Below are 23,695 nucleotides of genomic sequence, written 5' to 3'. Positions count from 1 at the left end.
ACCTTCTCGTTAATAAGGCGAGCTCAAAATTGGGGAAAACGTGTTATTTTGGAGTAGTGACGTAGATATATCTCCTTTCTTTGGTGGAATAACTGAAAAAGCCATGGTGCTTCAGAATTTGTGGTCTTGCATGCTGTGGCCACAGTAGGAGGCTGTGTTTACATAGACGGGAGCAGCATGGAATACAAGCACTTCGCGTATACTGACGAAGCTGAGATGCTCAGAAGAAGATCAAGAAGAAATGTGCAGCCCAAGCACTATATATACTGAGCAAGTGGAATATTGATATAAAGAGCAGATGCTTATTAAGGAATATTCCATTCGTCCATTTGGCACATCTTCGATCTGATAAGTGTCGGACTCGATCATAATTCACTTGGGATGGACTCATAACCAATAAATGAATTGACCCACATAATATGTTTACATAACACCAGAGAACATTATTGTCTCACTGAAATGGAATAAATGAGAACATGTTTGGCTAAAATTGTACAAAATGGTTTTTGTCTCAGTATGGCTGTTAGAATTTTGTACAACATAGCAAGAGAATGGAATAAGCCAATCTGCTTCATGGAATCTGGATCATACGTAAAGCCAGAAAGGCATGTTGAATTCAGCCCAAAAAAAAGACACCTTCTTCTTTAATATCACACGTATCAAACAAAGTAGGCTCCAAAGCAAAGCTCACCGCCCTGTGATTGACAGGTAATCAGTTGAGGACGTATCCCTCCTCTCTTCATAAGTCAGCGTCCCTGTCATCCTGACCATGATAAGTGGTATAGAACTAGAAATATTTTTTAAGGGTTGAGACAGGAATATACCATCAGTTCGTCATTAACATTTGTATACTGGAATACCCAATGGCAGCAAATCTGTTCTGCTCAAGGAAAAAGGAAAATAATTCACTGTGGAAAGCGCTCGAGGAGTGAAATCCAAAACATGATCTCTTGGGCCAACCTGGACTTTAAAAAAGGTGAAAAGAGATGTGGATTAAAAGTTAAAGTTCATGGCCTTGCTTTACGTGCCAGACGTGTTTCGCTTTAATTGGATTTCAAATGATTTATTAAACTTTAACTGTGTGGAGTACTAATGCGAGGAAGCACATTTCCTTCCATTTTTCCTTTACTTTTGAATGTTGCTAATATACTTTTCCTCTTTTTCTCCACAGGCACTTTCCGTGCAGTCCGCTGGGCCCTCGTGTGAATTTCCCCCAGCCTTAAGGACAGCAAGAAAGCCAGGAGCTCCATAGTGATTTCCCCACAAGCACAAGAAAGGCTAACGTACTTCCTTTTGTTTTCTACTCAAGTTGTCTAAGAATGCTCTTTGCAGTTTCACTTTCGGCTCTCTCTACATCGTTGAGGTTGTGCACGTAGCGACCGCATTCCACTGCGGGAAGACTGAAAAAGCAAAGAAGGAAAGAGCCAGACCCAACAAACCTGAACTAGGATAATTAATTGTGTCCTCGCTGGAAAGAAGATGACTTTGGTCTGAATATTGTGGCGTTTGCATGTGCGTTTATGCGTGCTCACCTCTTTTATGGTCAAAGGGTGACAGGTGGCTGCTGATTCAAAATGAACCTGCCAGGTGGCTTTGTCTGGTGCTGGTGGCTGTCGCTGCTTGCTTGTTGTTTCTTCACCTCCCGGGCGGCCAAGCCCAGAATGCCTGGCCACACGCACCTCAACTCAATACGCATTGATGGGGACATATCTCTGGGTGGGCTTTTCCCAGTGCATGCAAGGGGAAATGATGGCAAAGCCTGTGGCGAGCTCAAGAAGGAGAAAGGGATTCACCGGTTGGAGGCCATGCTGTTCGCTCTGGACCGCATCAATAATGACAACGAGCTGCTGCCTAACATCACTCTGGGCGCTCGCATCTTGGACACCTGCTCCCGCGACACTCACGCTCTGGAGCAATCGCTGACGTTCGTGCAGGCTCTGATTGAGAAGGACTCGACCGATGTCAAGTGCCTCAGCGGAGGGCCGCCCATCATCACAAAGCCGGAGCGGGTGGTCGGCGTGATCGGCGCGTCTTCTAGCTCTGTGTCAATCATGGTGGCCAATATACTGCGTCTCTTTAAGGTCAGTCCTTGCACAACAACAATCACCGCTTCTTCGGTATCTGCAAAATTATCTTATTCTCTGTAGACAGTAGCTCAGCAGCCTAAATCCCATTTATTTCACACATTTTCTCATGGGCCCGGGTTTTAGAGACCACAAAATGTCAAAGACAATAAATCAGAATTAATCAATGGCGAGTCTCATTGTAGTTCGAAACAAACCACATATAGCGTTTATAAAATGTAAACAGCTTATATTTGTGCTTGTCAGCTATTCAGGATTATTACAAGACCTTCACCAAACATTCTTTTACCAACCTAATAAAGGCTAGTTTTGATTGACGCAATCAGATGGCAATCACTTAGAATTTAGACGCCTTCGCCAACCCAAAGCATACATCCAAATAAAGAAAAATCATCTTCCCCAGAAGTGTAATTTTGGAATGGCCCTGCCAAGATGTGCTGTAGAGTAATAAAAAAATGCTCCAGCTAAGTATTAGTTTAAGGGTGTGCATATTTATGCAACCAAGTTGGTTTTTATTTGCCCTGTAAAAAAATTCCAATTTTCTTTTCAATTCCGTGTTCACATTACAGATAATAAAGGTGCTCTTGTTCTCACCACAAAATCCTGACATTTTAATGAGGGTGTGAAGACTTTTATTTTATACCCACTACGTGCAGACATGCTCCATTCAGAGGATGCTGTATATTTGCTCTGAAGAGAAACTTTATTCCTCTTCCCTTTACCTACAAAAGAAGGGTCGCAGCAGAGACCTTATAACACCTCATATACTCTGTTACAACTTAATCAGCAGAGATTGATTTCATTAATGGCAGGAAGACCCACAGCAAGTTTGTGATATGGCTTCACAAACATAACTGGCCAGGCATTCTGTCGGAAGGATTTTGCCTTGGTGCTGCCGCATCTTCCAATTACTATGTGGGAGCAAATTAGTTTAAATTTTATCTGTCAAAAGGTCACTGAGCTGCACCGTGAGTGCTAACAGCACAGGACATAGTGTTCTTGGGAACAATGGATTTGATAGGAGAAGATGGCAAACTGTGTTCTATAGACGGATGGCGTTCAGGCGTTGTTCATTCACAGATCAGTGCTAGTAAATGAGATGCGTGCAAGTATGAGCTGTTGGTGACAATTTAGCTTGGTTTTTGGACATTTCGTGATTTGACAGCTTCGCCACTGACGTAAAGATAAAGGGGCAGACAGGGAGATCATATCTATATTGTCAATGAAAACAAGGTATTCCAAGATAATGCAAATGAGTATCAGTGAGTATTTCCTGATTTAAAAAAAGTACACATGGGCCTGGCTAAATGGTCCATTATCTCTCAGAATTTCATACAGTGGATTAGCAAAGTGTGAAATTCAGCAAGACCAGGCAGAAACCACTCTGCTGGCATTATTTGTAAGCTTTTGAGGTCACAAAAGGGATATTGACTAGCAAGTAAACTTAAGGTTGTGCTCCCACATGGCACACGGCTCAGCCAGCGGGTTCCGGCTCTTTTCTCGAGCGTTATAGTCACATAAAACCATAATTAGGACTCCTCTGAGTGGTGAGGAGGTCTCACCGCTCCCCACTTCCTTCTAATCATTAGAAAGCTAAGACTCTAGTCTGCATCTTTCAGCATGTTTCTCGTGCTGAGCAGTCAACTTGAAACTGTACTTTTATTTATTATTGCTGTCCCGTTATGACAGTATGGACTTTTTAATACGTGATGATCCATATGCTCCTTCGTATTCTATCAATAGCAGCATTTTTGCTGAACACAGTTTTGCACTCAATTTCAAATCGCACAGCTAAAGCTACTGTTGTTTTGAACGATGCGTATATTTATTTATTATCATGTGAGTATCCCCTCAATGTTTCTTTTAAGATGTCATTTTATTCATTGCTGTTGTTAAAATCGAAAACAAATAAATAGGTAAACCACAGTGGTCCATTTGACAGATATTCTCAACAGATTGCTGTGAATCTGTTTTCACACTTTATAACACAAGCAACGCAACAGTCGGTATCTTTAAACCCTTTTTTTTTCTTTTTTCAAAAGCCTGCATTTTGTGTGAAATAAATTTGCTGCTCTTGAAAACAGGAGCAATACATCACTATGGTGACTTGCCCAGTTGTTTATGGACAGAGACGATATACTCCAATCTCGCGGCTGTATTGTATTTTTCTTAGCTTGCGTTGGTGCTTTAACTGCTTATCATTTTTCGATGTTCTGGCACAAGTCTAAAGGCAATCTAACTTGATGTAGTGTTCCGGCCAACTTCATTTGTGTCGTCCTTCTGTAGCTGCTTGCCATATTCATGAGGGAATAATTTATTTGTCCTCTGTAATTGGCTTCATGTTTTCAGCCTCTAAACTTTTGGCCTTTTCTTTATCTTCCCCGTGGTCTGTGAGTGGCTGATGGTGAAGTGTTAGCTCAGCACTCTCGGGTAAGCAGGAGTCCGTCCTGGTTGCGTGTTATGAATATTTTACTATACCGTTATGTAATTGATGCCAAGGGATTGAGGTTGAAAGCTCCTTCTTTGAACTCCCTAGTCCAGCTTTGACTAGACCACTTGGACCACGTAGTAGTTAGTGGAGGATATATCGATTATAATCGGGGCCTCTTCTGTATCTATGTATCTCTAAATAGAGTATTATCAGAAGTGGGTAGTAATGCACTACATTTACATCATTACTTTTACATAAGCGTCTGTGGATAAATTGTTGATAGTAAAGTTTTTCTGTATAATTACTGTCAGTAAACAAAGACAATTAAATTTTTCATGGCTTCATTTGTTAGTTTTGTAAGATGTAATTGACCATTGGTGCAGTCGAAGTGATTATTGTGTGCTGCAATTTTTCTTCCATTCATCCTCTGATTAAAAAAAAAAAAAATCAGAACTTCAATTTTTTTCATTTATTTTTTTAACTTTAGACATTTTTTGTAGGACTTTTTTACTTGAATCATTAAAGTAGTAATACTCTGGTGTACACCTCTTGGCTACTCCTCCCACCTGAGCATTACTGACACGGCATGGGGCATATGAAATCAGCAGTCAGAAAACAAGGCAGTGTTTCGGGTGTTGAAATTAACTTGCTGAGACAAAGAAACGGGGTGAGGAGCGTGTGTGTGTGTGTGTGTGTGGGATGCTTCCACCCAGAAGCTTGGTAAATAATGTACAAGCCAGCTCAGACAGTGTGCACAAGTCTTTCCTGTGTATTGGCACGGCAAAGCCATGAGGGATGATGCTGGATTGGTTCTCTCAGAACCAAGAAATGGGTTTAACTTTCCTGCTGTGCATTCTGAGAAGTTCCGTCTGCATCATTCATTAAAGACATACAGAGGGCATGAAGTGCGGTGCACCCCCATACACACCCACACACCGATATACACACACACCGCCATATATGCACACACGCACACGCACGCACGCATGCATCCCTACATTTCGCTGTGTTGAGACCAGGCTCTTATTGGATCAACTTGTCAGCCTCCACTAAACGAGAAGCTCCAAAATGTGCATACACGTGCTTGAAACGCACACTTCATCGGACCCTGAAAGCCAAATACTGTCAGGAGTTGAAATGTTTAATGTAAAGGTTATCGCTTGCATGTCAATAGGGCCTACATTAATTAAGACAGTTAATGGTTACAGTGTGACACCTTAACATCCACATATCACAAATAAAGGACTCTGTAGAAGAATATGATTGAAGATTTGCAATAAGCCATGTTTTTGAGAACAAGAACATTTTTAGTTTATATTCTTATACCTTCAGCAATAATTTGCTAACACAATCACTGAGCATTATGTAAACGCAATGCAAATAAAGTCATTTTACTTCCTCGGGCTTAGATTAACTTTGTTGGTCCTCACCAATCTTTCATTTACTAGATTTGAGAAATAGCATTTTATATACGCATGATGTTTTACAACCATGACAAAGAGTGGATAGATGATTAAATAAAGGGATAGCATATAATGGGCGCTTTTGTATTTTATCAGCGGCAGACTTAAGTGTCGGTTTAAAGGATCATACAATTCCTGCCTGATCTATAACTCGAAATCTTTTTATGTAAGTTGGCATTAGCAGTAGAAAATAGAAGTCCTCGTGCAGGTCTTACAAGCGAGCATCCATGCTTTGTATCATATTTAGCACCTTTGCACAAGGGCTACGTTTCAAAGTTCAATTACATTAAACAAGTAATTTCATGCTAACACGCTGTAGTTAATTTACACAACACATTCCTTGAAACCCGCAAACCATGGCCAGTAAATATTATAACCATTAAACCACCTTATTCTTCCTTCAACAACTTTGACGCAAAGGAAACAAGCAACAAGAAAATACCCTCATCATTTTACAGAGCGGTGGGCTTTGCCCTTCAATTTGACTTTTACAGCTCTACACACCAAATCCATGAAACTCTGCATCTCTGCTTGTACAGGGAGCTGCTTTAGGGTGAGGATTAACTCAGCTCTAACTCCAGCCCAAGAAAACACAGCCATTTCCCAAAGTGAAGCTTTCTAAGAAATCATACCTTTTTCATTCTTGCTCCACTTCATCCATTTGCTCTTAAAGTTTTGAAATCCCTCTGCAAGCAATTGGAGCCACTGCTGGTAATCAGCAAGTACATTCGCAATAAGCACCAGTCTGCCTCTCTCCTCTGGCACCTTTTTCTTGCTTCGTTCGAAAAATTTCACACAAATTAATTTTGGCTGTTTAATTAGTGTGTACTGTCTGGTCTACTGAGGGCATGTTAGCAGGGGGGAGGGGGTATAATGACTTTATTTTTATGTTTAATTGCATTCTGCTGAGCATTGCTGTGAAAATCGGAACGAGATCCAATAGGGGAGACACAACAGGATTTCTTGCTGTCAGTTTGCCGCATTGGCTGTTGTCTCGCCCACGTTTGCCATGTACGTGTGGAACTCCACTCTAACGCGTCTTTAAAAGTTTAAAAGACCCCCAAAAGAAACAATTTTAGTGAACAAAATCCAGCAAAGGGAGGCGGCACCATCGCATCCTTGAAAAGAGCGTGGGATTAAAGGCTCAGGCAGCTGTCTAACCTGCAAGATCTCAGCATCAGCCCACCATCCATCATCCAGGCTGCCGTGCCTCGGATTTAGTTGACTTTAACAAAGCTTGGAAAGAAATCAGAAAGCCTTCAGTAACTCAAGCACGTTAAATTAAGAGCGATCAATAATTTCATGACAGCTGCCGTATTGATTGTGTGAAGGGTGGCAATTCTAGTCATTTTTTCTCATTTCACTTTTTAATACTTGAGCTGTCAATGGCAATGTCATCTGGTCAAAGATGAGCCCAAAACAGAGTTGACCTATGTTAATGAATAATTTAAACACAATAGTTTGGGCTCACTGTCAAAAGGGAATGGAGCAGGGAATGTTGTAATGATAATGAAAAACATCTACTATATTAATATTTTGTTACAAATAAATAAAGCCCAAATCCATATCCATACATCCATCCATTTCCTGTACCGCTTTGTCCCCACTGGGTTCGTCGGTGTGCTGGAGCCTATCCTAGCCGTCATCGGGCAGTAGGGGACACCCTGAACTGGTTGCCAGCCAATCGCAGGGCACACAGAGACGAACGAACAACCTTTCGCACTCACTCGCACTCACACTTGCGGGCAATTTGGAGTGCTCAATCAACCTACCATGCATGTTTTTTGGGAAGTGGGAGGAAACCGGAGTGCCCGGAGAAAACCCACGCAGGCACGGGAAGAACATGCAAACTCTACACAGGCGGAATCAAACCTGCACTTTCTGAACTGTGAGCCAGACGTGCTAACCACCATGCCACCCCAAAAATAATATATAAAATACAAATTGAAAAAAATAAATGAATACTGGCTTAACCTACAAAAAGAGAGGATGTTTGGCTGCTATGAAGGTAAAGAGAATCACATTTTCTGTTGACCTGTGTAATTATTATTTGTTATATATTTTATTTGAGATGTTACTTTCATCTTATTGGAACAAATTTGCAGAGTAAAAGTCAAAGTCAAAGTCAAAGTCAGCTTTATTGTCAATTTCTCCACATGCCAAAGACACACAAAGAAACCGAAATTTCGTTCCCCCCTATCCCACGGTGACAAGACATGGCTCACAACAGACAAACAAGTAAACAAGTATAACAAAAGCGTGCTGAATAAATAATGAATAAATAAATAAATAGGAGGAGCAGAAAAAAAAAAGCATCCTGTGAATCTACCAATTTGCTGGGTACCAGTGTTCCTTACCTTTCAGCCCTGGTGTCAGTGAACACAGGCTTCAGCACGCTAATGAGCATAAGTGTTAAAAAAGATGGATAGATGCTTTATCAAATAGAACTCAAAGATCTCAAACATAATACAAGTGAAACTAATTTGCGGCTATTCTAATGTGACTTAAAAAATAATAATATGAATGCAAAAACAAGCCGTCTCTGTTGGAAGTTTAATTGAAATGTCACTCAGGGCTTGGCTATACTAAGCTCAGCACAAATGAATACAATAGTAAAACATTGATTTATTTGAGAACCTGGACAATGAAATATTGCTTATGCTCTGTGAGACCGAGTCAACTGCAGCTGGTTTTAGGGTAGAGTGTGCGGGGCGCACCCTGCACCGGTCAACAAGCCCATTGGTTTAAAAAAAATAATCTCAGCTTTATTTCATAAAAAATTGTCCAAATATGTTGGCACTGTGTGGTTCGGAGTCAGCATTTAGCCACTTTTAGGTTGTATAGATTTTAAACAAGGCTTCCTAACATTGTGAAAGATATTGTAATATCTGCAACTCTGTAGCTGGTTTTTGTGTGTGCTCCTTTTATAAGCAGCATCGTCGTGACAGCTCTTTCATTTTGGGCCACTTGAAATTATATAGTGACTCACACTTGAGTTGTTGTAATTGGAATAACACCACCGAGCAACAATTTAATCACATTGTTCGGTGCTTTCATTTTTCTCTCATTACTCTCTAAAATGATTTAGCTTAATTTTTCTTCCCATTGGAATAATTGCAGAAGGGAAAAAAAGGGTAATGGAGGATATCAGACTTTGTAGTGAAGCAGACAGCTTTTTTTTTTTTTAAGGAAACATCCTCGCACATCTGCAATGGCCTCCTGATTTCAAATGTTAAAAATGTGAAAATATAGACCGCTAAGTGACACTTTGATATATGAAAATGTGTCTTTGAGCGAGCCATTCTGAAATTTGAGAATTCTGCTATCACAATTAGGAGGATGCTTTATGCCAAAAATGTCCTGCTTGTCACCTATTGGAAAAAATAGTAACTTTACTAAAAGTAACTTTAACTTAGCTTTAGGTATTAGCTTAGCTATTTTACCATAATTTGGCTATTAGCTCGTGAAGGAATGATGTCGACTTTGTCGCATACCCTCCAAAAAAGTGATTTTTATAATTCTTAGTGTATTTTCACACATTGATATTGGACACTATTTAAGATTCAGACAAAGACTGACTCTCAAAAAGATCAGTTGCTTCAATCAATGCCCAAGTTTCTCCTTATTTACCCCATTTGCAGGACCTAAAGTCACCTCGGATGAAAAGGATGCTTTGCTCACGTTAGCTGTCTGCTGTGGTCAGCGTCAAAGCACATCCAGGAATGACACGATCCGAACATAGCCGCTATCAGATCTTAGACATTAGCAAGTCTCCGCTTGATTCTAAACCTGAGAGACTGCAGGCACACTCACTTAACTCAGCTGCATGCACTATCAACGCGCCCCATTTCTCTTTTCTGCAAGTACAGCTGGAAAATGCAGTAATCAAATATTTAATGGAATGTACTATTGGGGTTTGCAAAGGAGTACTTTTTTAAAGTTGTAGAGAAGTTGAACATGCACTGGAGGTGTAAGCTTTCGTTTATGTTACAAGGAATGGCTCCAATTCACATCACCTACTATGCGTAGTTATGAAAAGCGCTACATAGAAATACTAGTACATGTGTATCAATAATCTGGCGTGTCAATTCCATCGTTTCCTCATCGTATTTCCTTTTGCACTGCTCAGCAAATGCAAAGCTGTAATAGATGGCCGGAGATTCATAGCCGTTTTTTGCACATCAGCGATATGCACACTCATGACTGCATTTTTAAGCCATGTTTGCCATGCAGTTGTAGTAGCAGATATGAACGAGGTACTCTGAATGGATCATTAAGAGTGTTTTATTTTTTTTTACAGATTTCCGTCCTTGTCCTTTGAAAGTTAATTCAGAAACTTATTTCAAAGGGAACCGCCCTAATCAGTTTTTAATGGAAGGAAAAATAATCACTTCATGGATATTTCTTCTTTTCAAGTGATGGTTTCTTAATAGCTGTCGTAATAGATAATTTAGTGGTGCTAATCAGCTCCCTTCAAGTTCTTATGAGATATTCAACAAGGGCTCAAATATTAGTCAAGGATTTCAAAAAAGTACCCTACATTCTGTTCAGTCATCAAAAAAAAAAAAGTCATAAATAACACATACATTTCTTTTGTCTACTTCCACTAACCAAACCTTTTTTGTTTATATTTCAAAGAAATTTTAATTTGGTTGTGTCCACACATACGCATACGCTCAATGAGGTGGCACGACACAAATCAATAGGGTGGTTGGAGCTCTAAAAGCTGGCAGGGAGAATGGATTGCAGAGTGCTTTGAATTATTTAACAGCCCTGTGAATTTGTCAGCACAGACTGTTTACGCAGCAACATTCCAAAGAGCAGTGACCAAGATGTGAAATATCAGAAGTTTTCACAGGTCGGAACAGAATAGTAAGCTATTAACAGCTGGGAGGGAAATAGAACGCTGAGACACACCCGCTGTAGTAAAATATTAAATAAGTATGATTTTTATGAGTTATATAAGTTTCATATATTTTGGCCTTCTGTATTTTGGTTTCAGTAGAATGAATTAGTTGTCAACCTTAGGATGCACTCAAGTTAAGTCTCGTTCTATTTGTTCAAAAACATTGGGCCGCACAGACTTGTCATCTGCAGCTCGAGGATGCAAGATGTAATTAGCTCCTGCTCCTTACCGGGGAACTCCTTTGTCCAGTGCTCATTTCCAAGAAAGCTCGCTAAAGTTCGACACTCATCATCTTCCATTCAGGAATCCTGAAAGGCTTCAAGTTGTCTAATTTTAGAGAACATGGAATTGTATGTCATTCACAAGTCCCCCGCTGTTTCATTAGGACTACGATCTGTGCCCCGCATTTAAGGCGACATGTAGGGTTCAAACACAGGTTAGGGTTTCAAATTAGGGTTTTAAAGTCTGATTTTAAATATGAGTTTCGTTTCAAAGTAGAGTTTCGTCCTCCAGGAGTCCAGCGTGTCGCCGGCCGCATACCGTACGTTCCATCTGGACAGGTGGCATCAGCTCTACCTGATCATCTTATAGAGAAAAATTGATTGATTGCTTTGAGTCGATTAATTTCAAGAATTTTGGTTTCGGGTGGAAAATACAGCAGGGGGGTTTGTGTGTGTGGGGGTGTCTTTCTTTCTCTCTGTCTAAACTAAGTCAGCAAGCAGGAAAGATAAAAGCAGGGAAGGCGCAGAGCAGCCAAGAGCCAAAAAATACTCAGATAGAAATCTGTATACGAGGACCTATTTGTTATGGCACAAAAACATTTAAGAAGCTGAGCAAATGGATGTAGACGACTTTGAGAAGCTCGAGCGGTGTAAGCATCTTACGGTACTCAGGCAGCCTATGAAATGGCATTTCATAAGGGTCATACAACACTTAGATTGTCCTGAGCAAACAGGGATGAATATACTTGCTTGTTTTCCACCGCCTCTTCTTAAAACACTGAACCATAATGGCAGAAAAACATAGAGTAAATGTGGGAAGAGTCTCCGGGCTTTGTTCCTGTTTGTTTATCAGGCATCCACAGATCCCTTCCAGTGTGGGCGTCGAGGGTAATGGATTAGGCTGCTGCCAGTGATATCATGGTTTGAGAAAGAAGTGGATATTTCCGAGTTTCTTTGTCTCTCTCTGCGAAGCCTCTGCATTTTACTGGCGAGTGAGACTGTTACTGATATGTCCCCTGGCACGGCGGCCCACTGTGAGGATACAGTAATTTAGCGCACTGACACTGACAGACCTAAGGGTGTGGAAGAATGGTGGAGAGGATTTAGTGCCGGCTGTTCGAATATGGGAACATGTGAAAAAAAATGCAGCGTATACTGACACAATGCTGCATTTTTTATTTTTACATGAAGATTTTTGTCAGCCCTGCACTTGACTGGTGATCAGTCCAGGGTGTCCTCTACTCCCCCCCTAAGTCAGTATCAAAAATAGATTGAGTTTTTATGTGCTGTTATTGTTGGAGGGTATCATTCACAAGAAGAACCGCAGTCTCCGGCAAGCACCTATAACAGAAAAGAAACTTCTCCCAATTTGCACTTTATAATCATTTCCCACCTGCAGCCATTTATTTTACCACCATTACCAGTGGAGTTATTCATCACCAGCATAAATTTCATTGACATTTCTCACAATTGCCTGTGCTTCCCTGAGAGCATACCTTGTCACCGACATTCCCTGTTCAATCAATTTCAAAACCTCACAAAAAGAGTCAGATGCGGCGATAAACAATTAATTAAACAATAATGAGATGCTCAATGACATTTCGAGAACGCAAAAGGTTATGTTTGTATCTTCCAGTATTTATTCATATTACCTGCAGTCGGTGTGTGTATTCGTGAGTTTCAATTTTTGGCTTGATGTTTATTTTGGTATTGCAATAATACTAAACTGATCATTTTGGTAATTGGAAACATGATAAGAAATATATGTAGGATTGTTTCGTTCAGACAATGAAAAAAATAAAAATAGATATACGTGTATATATAGCAATTTGAAGACATGATGAATCTAATCGAAATAATGATAAGAAATATTCAGTTTTTAATCTCATCTAAAAAGGCATTAACACCCAGTTCTTGCAATCGGGATTGTCCGGTGGAATGAGAAAATTCATCGCTATAAGAGAGCAATGCTGACCATCCGTGTGTCGTTTTGTAAGGATGTAAGGGGCGCGACTATTAATGCTGAGCTAATTAACAACAGTGACAGCAACTCACTGCTTGGTAGTTGACTGGGATCATTAGTGAATGCAGTGAGGTAGGAAATCCCTACTGGGATTGACTTAAACAGCTGTTTTGTGACCGGATGCTCAAAAGGCAGCAGACTAACGTGCATAAAATACTGCGATCAGTCAAGCAGCTGATAGTAACCCAATTCGGAATGATTTGCGGTGCGGCCCTTAAAACTGAAGAGCACTCAGAAACGCAACTGTACCGTTTGGTTTATCCCTCACCCTGATTTCCTACATGTCAGCCGAAGAGAGGCAATTAACCTTCTATCCGTTTTTGTCATGCACAATTGTGTGCAAAACTTGAATTACTTGAAGTTTGTGGTCTTTTATGTCTGCTTGAAGGCTTAAGTTAAGGACTACTATATTATTGCTTGTTCCATTCAGACCAAACACATGAACCATATCTTAAATGCGGTATTAAATCAGTATATCCTCTTTTTAAACAAATCATCAAACAAATCTAAGTATCCAAGATTCCTTAAGTCAGTTTTCTTGCTGGTAAAAATTAACACTCCAAATAAAGCAATAGATGGATTTCTAAGAAAATTATTGTACTGCTAAATAATTTGTGTGCTACTTAGAGAGCGCTGGGGTTTATTCTGATAAAGGCATATTAAGGAAATGTTCTGTGAGGAAAACGAATCATATTAAGAGAGCAGCTTTTAAAAAGCCATTCTCTTTGTTCCTAAGGAACTCTCGATGCAGTCTTACAGTCATGCATAAAGTTATATTTCAGCCACACCAAAGGAGAAATGGTTGCGGTGGTCTTAGGAATACGTTACGTCTGATTTTCGAGCAGTTTTGCTTGGTGATGCATACTTTGGTCCAGATGGATCGAGTTCTGCATGACTGTTGGATGCCCACCATGTCCCAACATGGCTGCACCATTAGAAAGCATTTGCCGGAATAATGCTTTGGCGTGGAATGAGGAGTGAGATAATAGGCCACTTTCGAGTGCCTGGATGCGTTAAAGTGACCTCGGCAAAATATGTAAAATTTCTTACTGACCATTTCTTGCTTTTGTCTGAAAAGAAGCGTTTCTTATACGAGAAAATATAAATTGTTAATTGTCAATCATTGACGAAAGCTCACAGCTCACACAGAAAAAAAAACAATACAATGCGTGTAATTTGATCAGTGAACATAATTTTGGCATGAAATAGAATTTGTATTTTCTTTTTATAATAGAAATACTGAAATGCATTTTTTTTTTTACAATTTACTTGACTTTTGAACTGTTGTGCATAATAAATTGGAACACTGCATTTTGGATTGTTTTGATCGAAGGGAAAATGACATTGTGATCTTTTGGTCAAAACAAACCCAAAAACAAGTATAAGCTTATATAATAGTTGACGAAAGGAAAAAAAAAAGTATTTATGCAAATTAACATACATTTTGAGATTAACCTTTCTATATAATTTCAAATGAATGCTGTCTGATTCCTTGCTAATGCAGGAGCTAGGAACAATGGCAAAATCATTGAGATAAATATCATGAAAAAAAAATAAAAAGGCAACAGTACTACTTCAAACATAAGCTAGAAAATTAGAATAGTGCAGAATAAACAATTTAGTTCCCTCAAATTAAATGTGATTTCATCAGTGTGTAAACACACACCTGGGGCAAAAAAAAAGCTCTGACGTGTGCAAGCTGAATCATTTTTCTAATGAAGCCCCGCAGAATGGAATACATCAGTTGTCACTCTGAAGTGTGGAGATTTGTCTGACTCAATGATTCATTTACTCTTCTTTCTGCACAAACAGTCAAAACTATGATTGCCTCATATTCAGCTTCTTTTGAATCACAATACAGAAATTTGGGCCTTTTCATGCAAGTTAGGGCTTTATTCTCTTCAATATCTTCAGTTCAATGTTTGTAAAGTTTGCACAGTTTATTTTAGAAAATTCCTCTTCAAGATAGCCAATATGCATACGCAATGTCAACGACCTAATTTACTACTTGCCCCCTCCAATACACACAAACACACACTATTATCCAAATATTTTGTCAAACATCAGCATCTGCGACAGCTGCAAACAAGCACAGATGAAGTGTTGCCATTTTGTAACACCTTTTCGCCGGCAAAAACACAGAATATGAAATCTGCTGTGTGCAATTAATGACACGCTGAACTGGTTGCCAGCAAATTGCAGGGCACACAGAGAGGAAAAATCATCCACACATAGTGTGTGGATGGTTTTTCAATGTGTGTGTGTGCGTGTGTGCCTGTGTGTGCGCGCGTGTGTGTGTGTGTGTGTGTGTGTGTGTGTGTATATGTATGTATGTATGTATGTATGTATGTATGTATATATATATATATATATATATATATATATATATATATATATATATATATATATATATTTTTTTTTTTTTTTTTAATACGTGTATGGTCTCATACTTTGCCAGTGGTAAAATTGTAATGGCTATCAGTTGCTTGCAGTGAGATCCCGCCAGCTGCTGCATACAACCATGAGTCACTTTTCAGTATGTGCACCCTGTCAATGTGTTGTGCACTGTCTGCATCATGTGGTGTTGCCATTGCTTAGTTTAATTTCCGCTAGTTCCGTTGTTGTGAAGGCTTCGGCTGCAAAGCGTGCAATGCTTGTGTTAAAATATACGCCTGACCTGACCTGAATTCCTCAAATGGTAGTTTTCCTGATAGCCAAGGTCCAGCCAATTTCATATGACCTCTTTGGATAATGAGGCATCCTGGACCACTGGGCAGCAGATAACATAAATATTCTTTGTGCTTTCTTACAGTGCTAAGCCAAGCCAAAACCGGAGAAAAACTGTAGCTTGGAGATTTTTATTTGTCAATTTTTATGTCAAACACTTTTACATAATTTTTTAGAATAAGAAGAATGCACATGGAGCTAGGTACATCTCACTGCTATTATTTTGAAAGGGAACATGTTCAGTTGAACGCAGCTGCTGCATAGAGGCATCATCATTAAAAGTTTAACACATGATTCTCTCTGTGAACACCCATTAGCTCAGCCGTGCTTGGGAAAGTGGATGCATATCCCGGAGCACAGTTTGATACAGTGCTGCTTTGATCGAAATACCAAAATCAACAGCCCACGGTTCATCTGTGTGAAGCCCAGCCCGGGCCTAAATTGAATGGGCAAGGAAAGCTCAGGCTGCAGGTCTAATGCTCTCTGGATCTTCAGGGCCAGTTTTGGATTACATCACATTAGCTTGTTTGCTTACAACAGCATCCTTTCAGATTCATGAAACAAATGTTCTTGCAATCCAATCAAATGGTTAGGTTTTGAGAATTATATTCCCTTACTAAGCTAAATGTCTCTTATTGGAACATTCTAGCTTTGGCAGAGTCTTTCAACGCAACAGCCACTCTATATTCAATTTCAGAAATACTGTATTTTCTGGACTATAAGTCACAGTTGTTTTTATAGTTTTGCTGGTTGTGCGACTTATACTCAGGAGTGACTTATGTGTGAAATTATTATTATTTATATCATTTCACATATTATTTTCACACTGAACCGCAAGAGGGCGCTCTAGGCCTGTGAAATAAATGGAACTGCAACTGACGATGAGTCTGACGTAAGCAAGCATCTTCTACTTCCGGGGTTAGCAAAGTTGTTTATAAGTGAGAGAGAGGATGATGATTTTGTTGGATTTAATGATTCGGAGTTACACGAATGGTTTGATATACTTGTTAGGATGTTATTTATGCTAAAGTTATTTGAATAACCTTAATGTTACTGTCAGGCACGGTCTCAGTTCCTCATTTATGTGTTTGTGTAACGTTAGCATACCGTACCGTTCAGCCTGTTGTTGCCTATTCATGTCTATTCTTGGTGTTGGATTTTGTCCCAAAAAATTCCCCCCAAAATGCGACTTATACTCCAGTGTTACTTATATATGTATTTTTCTTCTTTATTATGCATCTTATGACTGGTGTGACTTATACTCTGGAGCCACTTATAGTCCGGGAAATATGGTAAGTAACTTTGGTCAGGCCTACTTAAATTTATGGTCCCCATGGTTGAAGTTCTGCCGGAGTTGGGAGTTGAAACAATTTCTGGTAAAACATTCTGCGAAATGGTTCCAGTGGACCCTTTTATATACGATTGGGTGTACCAGGTCAGACCGGCATTTTCCACGACACAATCACAAAGTCGATGATCAAATGATGATATGAGGGTGTCTTGGAGTTTCCATGTTTGAACACGGTGTCATGGATAATTTGTGAAAAGCAAAAATGCTCAATCACAGGGTTCCATGTTTTACTCTTCTTTACCCACGGGAAGGCTTCCTAAGATCCAATTTCCCAAGAGCATCAAGCCCCAGACTTCTTATCTCCAAGATCCCTGAGACACTCAGACCCCACCATCATAACACAGCTCAGGGAGGATAACTTGAGACTTTGCTTGTTAATTTCACTTTGCATTCTTCTTGTGTCCATTTCCTCTTGACCCATATACTACAGTATTTGCAAGTATTACTCTCTCATGAGTGCCTTCTGGCTGCCGGCGCCTCAAAGACACAAATCTACTGGACACTCCAGCACCAATCAACTCGGTCTGTATGTTAAGATAGATGACTGGTAAACTTTTTGTCAAATCAGTCTGAAATCTTACATCTTAGGGAATAGCGCTTCCTTTAATAAATGAAAATACAAAGTAGCTCTTGCATCACTCACTTTTATTGAATTCCATGTATGTGTGCATGTAGACAGTGATACCAAGAGAGAGAGAGAAGCTCCGATATTGCTATGTGCCAAGCCTTTTTGTTTAAATGTTAGCTCCACTTGTTCTCCTCCCCCTCTAATGGCTCCAAAACAACCAAGGGAAAGTGGTGCAATACTCCGAGTCAGAGAGGATGTACTTAATCATTTAAGAGAAAAGAAGAGTACTTTCTTTTAGTGCGGATAATAATCAAACGCAAAACCCTCTTGCAGTTTTTCTTTCCTGAGCATCTAATGAATGATGATGTGGCCTAGTTTAACAAAAGAGACTATCTTTTGATGCACGCACGCGAAAATCCAGACAAGACAAATATAGATAACATAATTAAATCAAACAATGAGGAGAAGAAAAAAGGAAGTGCTGTAAGATGAGAAGCTGGTGAAGATGATTCATTGCGGCAAAACCCTGGAGGCAATCTAGATGTACATTCAACGTGGATTCCGGGTGATAATTGTTATTTTTTTTTTGGGGGGGGGGGGGTAGTGTTCGCTTGCTTGTGCTTCAAGGGATCTCTACGTGAGTTTTTAATTAATGCTTGCCAGAGGTTGCTTCATTCTTCAGTTTCATCTCCCTAAAATAAAGTGAGCTTTTTCATTGTGGTAGCTTCGCACAGTCTGTTGTGTGAAGCAAAACTTCTGCAACAGTCTTCCTTTTCTTGAGTAGTGCTGGCATCAGAAAGAAATCTAGCCTAGTCTGAAAGAAGTTTTCTGTATGCATAGAAACCAATTAATTAATTATTAATTGCTCACTAAAACTTTCATTTGCTGTTTTTGAAGTTCTAGAATTAATTTTGTATTTTTAATTGATTATTGATGATATATTGAAGACTGGTGGCTATTTGCGTAAACTAACACACTTGATGCTATTTAAAAGAAATGTTAAATGAGACAAATGGCAAAACTAAAAGATAAAATTATTTTTCTAAAAATGGATGACAACCTGCAAGATTGCAAGAGTCTACTCTACATATTTGAATTCTCTGTGAAAAAGATTTTTCTCTAAATTCATCAAAGCAGCTTGAAACGGCTCAAGAATATTTGCCTGTCATCAGGTGATGCATTGATTCACGCCAGGCCTGCCCACTTCTGGGCCTGCACCATGACATCTTCACACCAACTTGCTGATGGTTCACACTGGTGATCAGCTCATCAAATTCCTTTCCTAAGTTGTCCGGAGGGACTACGATGGCAATCTGTGAGTGAAGACTCACAGCACACGCATCAAAGCATCCAAACTGGCTTGCTGGCGGGGAGTAGAGCTAAACTAAACAAAAGAACCCACCCCCCCCAAAAAAAACAAAAAAACTGAACGTTACTACTGGTGAGATCAAGGCTGCAGAATCACAGACTATAAATGGCTATTTTTCGTGAATCTAAATAATTGCGATTCCCTCATGTCATAACACTGTACAGCATTGCACACGTGGTCTTCAATTTGAGACACGTCTACAAAGAGGTTGACAGTTCTAGAGCACCGGCTGTACAAATCAATGTGATGCAATCACAAGCAATAAACATATACGCCCACTCTCACCCTCACCACCAACACCACTGACAAATAGTTTAAATTTTAAGTGCACATTTCACTTTTTATCCAATTAAGTGCCACATAATTGACAGTGCTGTATTTTTCATGCATGCAGCCTCTCGTTTTCACCCGAATACATACTTCTGGTTTATAATGAGGGGTGTTCTGCAGTGATTACGAGCCGACAGTTTCACTGCCATCTTTATAATCAAAACTGTGCTGTAGTTTGGTCAGACCATGTACGAGAGAAGATGATGCCAAACATGCAGGATAATATTTTCTGAGAGGTAATCAAATTTTCTGCAGGTAAGCTTGCGAGAGCGCAAAACTTAGTCAAACAGTATATGGACACAAACATGCCATCACTTGAAGTCAAAGAATGACTCCCAGAATGTCACCCCAAATTTTTTTTTTCAGCCTGTTTATTGTCACAAAGACATGAAGGGAAAACTACAGGAGGTGATTGTCTCGGAAGGGGTGTCAAACTCATTTTGATGGCGGGCTGCATCGTAGTCATTGTATCAGCCATTATGACTGTCAAAGTGCTACACAACAAACTGATGAATAGTTTTGTAGTCAGAGACTAGAAAACAACTGTTGAAATATTTTTAAAACTTGAATGGAAATAAAAAAATGGAGAAAAGACAATTTGTAATTTTAGTATTGACACGTGAAGTTGATGCACGATTTATTTTTACGGGCCACATACAATTATGTGGCGGGCCGTATCTGCCCCCCGGGCCTTGGATTTGACACCTACGGTCTAAGACAAGAGGCTCGTAAATGACGATCAATTGTAACCTACTGGGATGTCTTGTGAGCACTGAGCCTCCATGGTTGTGTTGCACCTTGAGGGAAAACAAAACCACGGGAATATGTTGATAAATGGGCTGTCCATTTGTAAGATAACAATTTGCACCCATTTCGTCCGTCTTTGAATGATGATACGGACCGAGGTGGTACGTGGTGATTACCCTTCAAAAATACTGTGGTTGTTGTAGAGACTGAAATACAACATTGTCCGAATGGTTAACACGTGAACGGCCTTGACTGTTACTATTTCCTTCAAAGTGGAGAAATGAAATGAAAGCCTACTCTCTGGGATAAGCGTAACGTGTGGGGCAACAGGTAGAATTAATCAGAAAATGTCATTGGGAAGCCAGAGAAAATGGGCATACTAGTAACGGTAAAACCTCTTGAATAACAACTTGACCATTAAAGTTTACTGGCTTGTATTTCAATCTCCAATGCAAGTATATTTCTGAATATAGTAGAGGGCGGAAGCTTTAAAAAGTTTGACCTGTTTATTGGAGGAGATGATAATGTGTTAAAGGAGCTGTTTCATTCTATTTTAAGATTTTCATGTTTTATTTTAGGCGTATATGTGATAATGTATTTATTACCTTTGGCACAAAGGTGATCAGTTATTTTGGTGGCTATTTCTCTAACAAGTGAATATGCCTGCCTTGCGAAAAGCACGTTAAAAAAATGGTGAAACAGAATTCATAGTGAATCAAATATCCATTATCCGCCTTTTGTGGACATTTCTTTTGCTTTGCGATTGTTGTTAACTTTGTGAAACTATATGAGTGACTTGAATTTACTGTATGTTTGACTTCTTGAATGTTTACACAGCTTCATTTTGGAATTGGATAGCAAATATAGTGTGTGGACGATAGTGGATAATAGTTTGTTTTCCAAGTAACACCACTAATGCCCATCACTGGTGATAATTCCAAAATCCTATTTCTAATTTCACCCTTGCTTATTTTATATTAAGCACATTTCCATAATTTGGTTTTAGTAGTACTGTACGTCAAATTCTGTGTACATGTGCAGGGTGCTTACATAGTGTGATTACTTCCTTCCGTGATGATGATTTATTTACCCCGCTAATGCTGCTTTATTCATTTTTGTTTGTTTTTCCGGGTTCTGGGTTGATTCAAATCATGTTTGTTTGAAAGTGAAGTTATCTTGAGTGTAATCTCTAAATGTGCAGGGTAACTGGTTTAAGATGTGCTGTTTCAAACAAACGGAGAGAAATAACCTCGATTTTGTAGCGAAAGGGACCGCAGGCCCTAGAGCTAGATTTTTTTTTTCCCCCAGTGGAGCCACTCAGATTTTAAAGTATTTCCTCAAATCACACTTTCCAACATACTTGCAGAATATATATATTGTTTACCGATGGTCAATTACCATATGGATGGGAATTGCAAGCTGAATCAAAATGGAGAGAAACATTTGAAAGGGGTCACACAAAGGTCTCTTCCATTATCATTATATACCACTGGAATTATAAATTTGAATTTTCCATTGCAGACATTTTAAATGCATCAAAAGAAGTAATCCAAATAGAGATTTTTTTTAAACGATTGATAAGAATGCCACCAGACTGAGCATTCTCCCTATTAAGAATCATCAAGCGGGAACCTCTCACTGTAATGTAATCTGCCTCCTTAAAAAAATATCAGAAAAGTAAACAACAGCCTCCACTGGTGCCTTTCTTGGTCTTTTTAGTATGGATTAAACATTTGGCTGCTTGCATGCACAACAGAGATTTAACTTTCATTTAAGCTCTTAACAAAGGAGGTGTGTCTGTCTAGTATTCTCTTTCACTGTTAAGCAACATCTTCCAGCTCCGGCAGCATATATGAGAAGTTGTGTACTTCAGAAGTCAGGGAGGACGTTCTACGGGTTAGTACCTTTCATCGGAGGCCAGTATTGATAAGGCAGGGCACTGACTTTGTGGCGAATGATTTTGCTTTGAGGGAAAGGTCGTGTTTAATGACAAGAAAGTGATTCGATCTGGCCGGGATTGCTTTCAATATTCGGCAGGTAACAAAGCAAATACGGATTTATCTCATTAGTTTTGTCCTCCAGGTACAGATGTACTGATTGTAACTTTTTGAGATTGTATTGACATTGCATAATGGATGCGGGTGGTACATGAACATACCATACAATATGTGTGATTGGGGTTAGATATATCCAGACTAGGTGCAGAAAAGTTGATAGTTGATGATAACGTTACTTATGGGATTGCTTTGGTCCTTTTCTGTACATATACACTGAAATAAACTGTAATTTTGCTTTCTCATTAACCGTCCATTTACCTTGCTACCCCATACTCAAACATATTGACTAAACCTAAACAGTTTTGGTTTGCTTGGGATTAGATTGATTTTAAACCTTGAATATTGTCTGATATTGATGGGTTTTGTTATGTGAATTTCCAAGTTGTAATATTCTTAAATGAGTGCCGTGGACCAGTGGTTCTCAAGCTTGAATCCTCGGATCGTTGGGGTCTGAAAGCTTAGGTAAGAGCACCTTTGGGCCACAATAACAATAACATCAATAACAACAAAAAGTAGTCCCCTGAATAATTACTTAAGTGTAAGTAAAGATTCGGCTGTAAAAACTTTTGCTCCAAAAATATTCTCACTATGCCTAGACAAACACAGAGTACCCCGTGGCATTTTCATCCATTGGCCATGGACCACCTCCAGTGGAAGAAAGCCATATTGAGAATCCAGTCCTACCCAGCGGCAGTCTGGAAAATGGACTTTAAACCGATGATGAAGAAGAAAAAGAAGAAGAAGAAGTAAAGATTCAGTGAAAAAAATATTTAAACCCTAACCCTAGTTTGAAAGTTCTCCTTGAAATGCAAACCCGAGTTTGAAACGCTAACCCTAGTTTGAAACCCGAACCGTAGTTTGAAAGCCTGCTTTGAAATCCAAACCCAAGTTTGAAACCCAAACCCTAGTTTGAAACCCAAACCCTAGCTTGAAACCCCAACCCGCGTTTGAAAGCCTGCCTTGAAATCCAAACCCTTTTTTCAAATCCTAACCCTAGTATGAAACCCTATCCCTCGTTTTAAACACTACTTTGAAACCCTAACCCTCCTATTAAACCCTACTTTGAAACCCTAACCCTAGTTTTAAACCCTACTTAGGAGCCCTGACCATACTTTGAAACCCTAGTTTGAAACCTTAACCCTAGCTTGAAACCCTAACCCAAGTTCTAAACATTACTTCGAAACCTTGACCATAGTTTTAAACTTGATTTTGAAACCCTTTATGAGGTTAATAGATTCAAATTGGTAAAATACACCTCTTGGGTGTACTGGGCTTGGCTACTTTTTTTTTGTCCTAGTCTTGGTGGGTCATCTCTAGTATTAGTAAGACTAAGACACACATATATCACAGAGTTTTCATCAAACCATTGCTCTATTTATAAGGCTCCCAATACACCAGTGTCTCTCTCCAGGGGGGTC

At 39.5% G+C, this 23,695-nt stretch overlaps 1 protein-coding gene across 1 annotated transcript in view; it reads left to right on the top strand.

The window, feature by feature from the left end:
* Positions 1-23,695, top strand: part of LOC125988495 (metabotropic glutamate receptor 4) — an 87,622-nt gene that overhangs the window by 25,250 nt on the left and 38,677 nt on the right. The window contains exon 2 of the mRNA XM_049753784.1: positions 1,172-2,081. Coding sequence (XP_049609741.1) covers positions 1,575-2,081 — 507 coding nt within the window. The 5' untranslated portion in view covers positions 1,172-1,574. The remainder of the gene's footprint in view (positions 1-1,171; positions 2,082-23,695) is intronic.

This window comes from Syngnathus scovelli, chromosome 2, assembly GCF_024217435.2.
Source record: "Syngnathus scovelli strain Florida chromosome 2, RoL_Ssco_1.2, whole genome shotgun sequence".
In the NCBI taxonomy this organism is placed as follows: domain Eukaryota; kingdom Metazoa; phylum Chordata; class Actinopteri; order Syngnathiformes; family Syngnathidae; genus Syngnathus; species Syngnathus scovelli.
This window is presented reverse-complemented; position numbering and strand designations above follow the sequence as displayed.